General features: G+C 42.2%; 1 protein-coding gene across 1 annotated transcript; it reads right to left on the minus strand.

Moving 5' to 3' along the window:
- Window positions 1-850: 850 nt before the first annotated feature.
- On the minus strand, window positions 851-2,927 carry LOC139259981 (gamma-crystallin S-1). The gene is made up of 3 exons (XM_070876000.1): window positions 2,907-2,927; window positions 1,389-1,635; window positions 851-1,119 (listed from the first exon to the last, which is right to left on the minus strand). The coding sequence occupies exons 1-3, from the start codon at window positions 2,925-2,927 to the stop codon at window positions 851-853; spliced, it is 537 nt and encodes a 178-aa protein (XP_070732101.1).
- Between the last annotated feature and the right edge of the window lie 388 nt (window positions 2,928-3,315).

The following is a 3,315-nucleotide window of genomic DNA, read 5'->3' on the forward strand; positions in this document are numbered from 1 at the left end:
CTATTTCTAGAGCTACTTCCTTAAGTACTCTGGGATGCAGACTATCAGGCCCCGAGGATTATCGGCCTTCAATCCCATCAATTTTCCGAACACAATTTCCCGCCTAATAAGGATATCCTTCAGTTCCTCCTTCTCACTAGACCCTTGGTCCCCTAGTACTTCCGGAAGGTTATTTGTGTCTTCCTTCGTGAAGACAGAACCAAAGTATTTGTACTCTGGAAATGCTTTGCATTCTTACATTTAAGATGTACAACCGACTTCAAGTGATCACCACAAGTGGGTGCACAAACACAGCACTGACTCATATGCGCTTTTTGCAATTCAACATTGAGCAATGGATCGATTCATCGCAGAAAGTGGTGAACAATGGAAATGGATTCCGCAATATTTCAGTTGCCTGATGTGTTTTTCAATGTTTTTACTTCAAAAAGGGTTCTGGGTGAGAGTTAAGCTGAACTTAATCTTGTTGATATTGATACATTAAATGATCCTGATTTTTATTCTAACTTTCCTTTAGTCAATTGAAATGATAGAGATGACCACCTTCGATTACATTCATGGGACAAGGAGTCCTCATTCAAAGTGACTGAGAGTTTGATTCTCATTTTCATGAAGTCAGTATTTTCAACTGTCAATAATATGGAAAACATTAATTCCTAAATGTGCATTAATTGACTTGAAATATATTTATTAGTTGAGATAAAATGCTCAACATGAGATTTCCATGAGATTTCTATTGATTTCCACCACAATCCAAAAATAAATGAATAAAGATGTTTGTCAAGTATAGGAGATTTTATTATTTTCAAGAGTATTTCAGAAAGACAAAATCATGATTTTCAAGAAAAATCTAGAAGTCCCTCATGCGCCTGAAAGATCCGACAGTTGAGTTGTAGCCGCCCCAGTCACTGAATCTCCTGTATTCACCGGGTCTCATGAAGTACTGGCGACCTCTGTAGTTGGGTTGTTCATAGAAGTTCCAGTAACCGTCCATCACATGGCAGGAGTGAATGTCACGGTAACGGAAACGATCGTAGACAGATGGACAGTCATCCATGAATTCCATCATCTGTCCTCCAAAGTCAGGCCTCTCGTAAATCCTCATTCTGTAGTTTCCACCTCGGTACTGCAATAGAAATAAAATTAGATTTTTCATTAATCTATAAATCTTCAGTGTCTAGAAATAAATCTTTTCCTGGTGAGAAGAATTTAGATGAAGGGTTGCACATGGTGTTTGTGAACAGCAACAGACAGTTCAATAACATCTATTGAAGCAGCTGATTATTTGCTAACTGAAATTACTAAATCCAGTAGCTGGAGTTGCTCAGCATGGTATTCATTTACTAGTTCTCAATTGGTTTAAGACACATTAACCATCAAATGATAACTTACATGTGGGTAGGAACGACATGACCTGATGCTGTCATTGAATCCCATCCAGCGCTGGTAGTCAGGATATTCTCCCCTGCTCAGAACATACTGATATCCCATGTAATTGGGTCTCTCATACCCCACCCACCAGTCACTCTCCACACGGATGGAGTTACAGCGGCTGAAGTAAGGGGACAGGTCAGCACAGTCAGTACTGCACTCGTAGTGCCGACCCTGGAAGTTCCTGTCCTCGTAAAAGATGATCTGTGGAAAGATAGAGGTTGGTAAATTAATAATTTTTCAAACAAGGAGATACTTAATGAAGAATTCTAATACAATGTGTAATAACTGAGTTGCCCTTGCCTTTCCCATTTTGAGTTCACTGTTAGTTTAGTAACTGACTGAATGTTTCACTGTTTCACACAGCATGGTATTTATACACTGGGCAGAAAGACCTCTCTGGGCTGAACTTTTGTTATTCTAATGGTTCAGGACTGAAAATCAGCCAAAATCAACAAGACACACGTTCCATTTATTATAGAGAAACACCTGAAAGACTCCTGATGTGTCATTGATTCTTTCCCTTTTGCCGTCATGTCACTTTAATTGTTGTTTGAACACAACAGTTCTGGAACAGTCACAGCTCTAAAATCACAGAGTTCTGTTCCAAATCGTTTGGTATTTGCCTCTTCCACACTCATCTCCAACAACATGTGCGAGGAGCTCATAGAAACATAGGCATAGAAACATATAAAATAAGTGCAGGAGTAGGCCATTCGGCCCTTTGAGCCTGCACCACCAATCAATATGATCATGGCTGATCATGCAACTTCAGTATCCCATTCCTGCTTTCTCTCCATACCCCTTGATTCCTTTAGCTGTAAGGACCACATCTAACTCCCTTTTGAATATATCTAACAAATTGGCCTCAACAACTTTCTGTGGTGGAGAATTCCACAGGTTCACAACTCTCTGAGTGAAGAAGTTTCTCCTCATCTCGGTCCTAAATGGCTTACCCCTTATCCTTAGACTATGACCCCTGGTTCTGGACTTCTCCAACATCGGGAACATTCTTCCTGTATCTAACCTGTCCAATCCCGTCAGAATTTTATATGCTTCTATGATAGCCACTCTCATTCTTCTAAATCCAGTGAATATAAGCCTAGTCGATCCAGTCTTTCTTCATATGTCGGTCCTGCCATTTCTTGTCACTAAAATTGAGAAGATCGGATCATCTGTGACTGCCGCTTCACTCCCTCCACCGAGCCCACCGGGCCAAACGTCAAATAAGGTTCCCCCTGCCCTAGCCCTGAACTCACATTTTCTCTCGTTTCTCCCCTACCTGCTCTCATGCCCTCTCCAAGCTCGTCTTGTCCCTGAGTGTCACTTACAGCTCTCTTAAACTTATTCCCAAAAAACTGTTGACCACGCATCTCCACTTGTGGCCCCTATGTTAGCTGATATTGTTAACGATTCTCTCTCCTCAGGTATTGCCTCCGCCCGTTCAAATCTGCTGTCATCACCCCCCCCCCCACCCCACCTCTCAAAAAATCCATCCCTGACCCCTCTGCAAATGCAAATTACCACCCAATCTCCAACCTCCCTTTCCACTCCAAAGTCTTTGAATGTGCTGTCACTTCCAAAATCCAAGCTCCCTTTTCCTGGAACTCCATGTTTGAATCCCTCTAATCAGTTATCCACACCTGCCACAGTACTGAAACAGCACTTATGAAAGACACAAACTACATCCTATATGACTCTGCCTGTGGCAAACTATCCCTCCTCATCCTCCTCAACCTGTCTGCAGCCTTTGACACGGTTGACCACACCATCCTCCTGCGATGCCTCTCCTCCATCGTCCAGGTGGGTGGGGCTTCACTCGCCTCCTTCCATTCGTATCTATCCAGTTGTAGTCAGACAATTACATTCAGTGGCTTCCCTTCC

The sequence above is a fragment of the Pristiophorus japonicus genome, chromosome 3, assembly GCF_044704955.1.
Source record: "Pristiophorus japonicus isolate sPriJap1 chromosome 3, sPriJap1.hap1, whole genome shotgun sequence".
Taxonomy (NCBI): Eukaryota; Metazoa; Chordata; class Chondrichthyes; family Pristiophoridae; genus Pristiophorus; species Pristiophorus japonicus.

Coding starts and splice junctions, on each gene's coding strand:
- LOC139259981 (XM_070876000.1), bottom strand. CDS start 2,927: ATGGATTTTTTGAGAGGTGGG. Junction 1,636..2,906: donor TGGATTTTTTGAGAGGTGGG/GTGGGGGGGGGG, acceptor ATCTTTCCACAG/ATCATCTTTTACGAGGACAG. Junction 1,120..1,388: donor TCGTTCCTACCCACATGTAA/GTTATCATTTGA, acceptor TGCAGTACCGAG/GTGGAAACTACAGAATGAGG.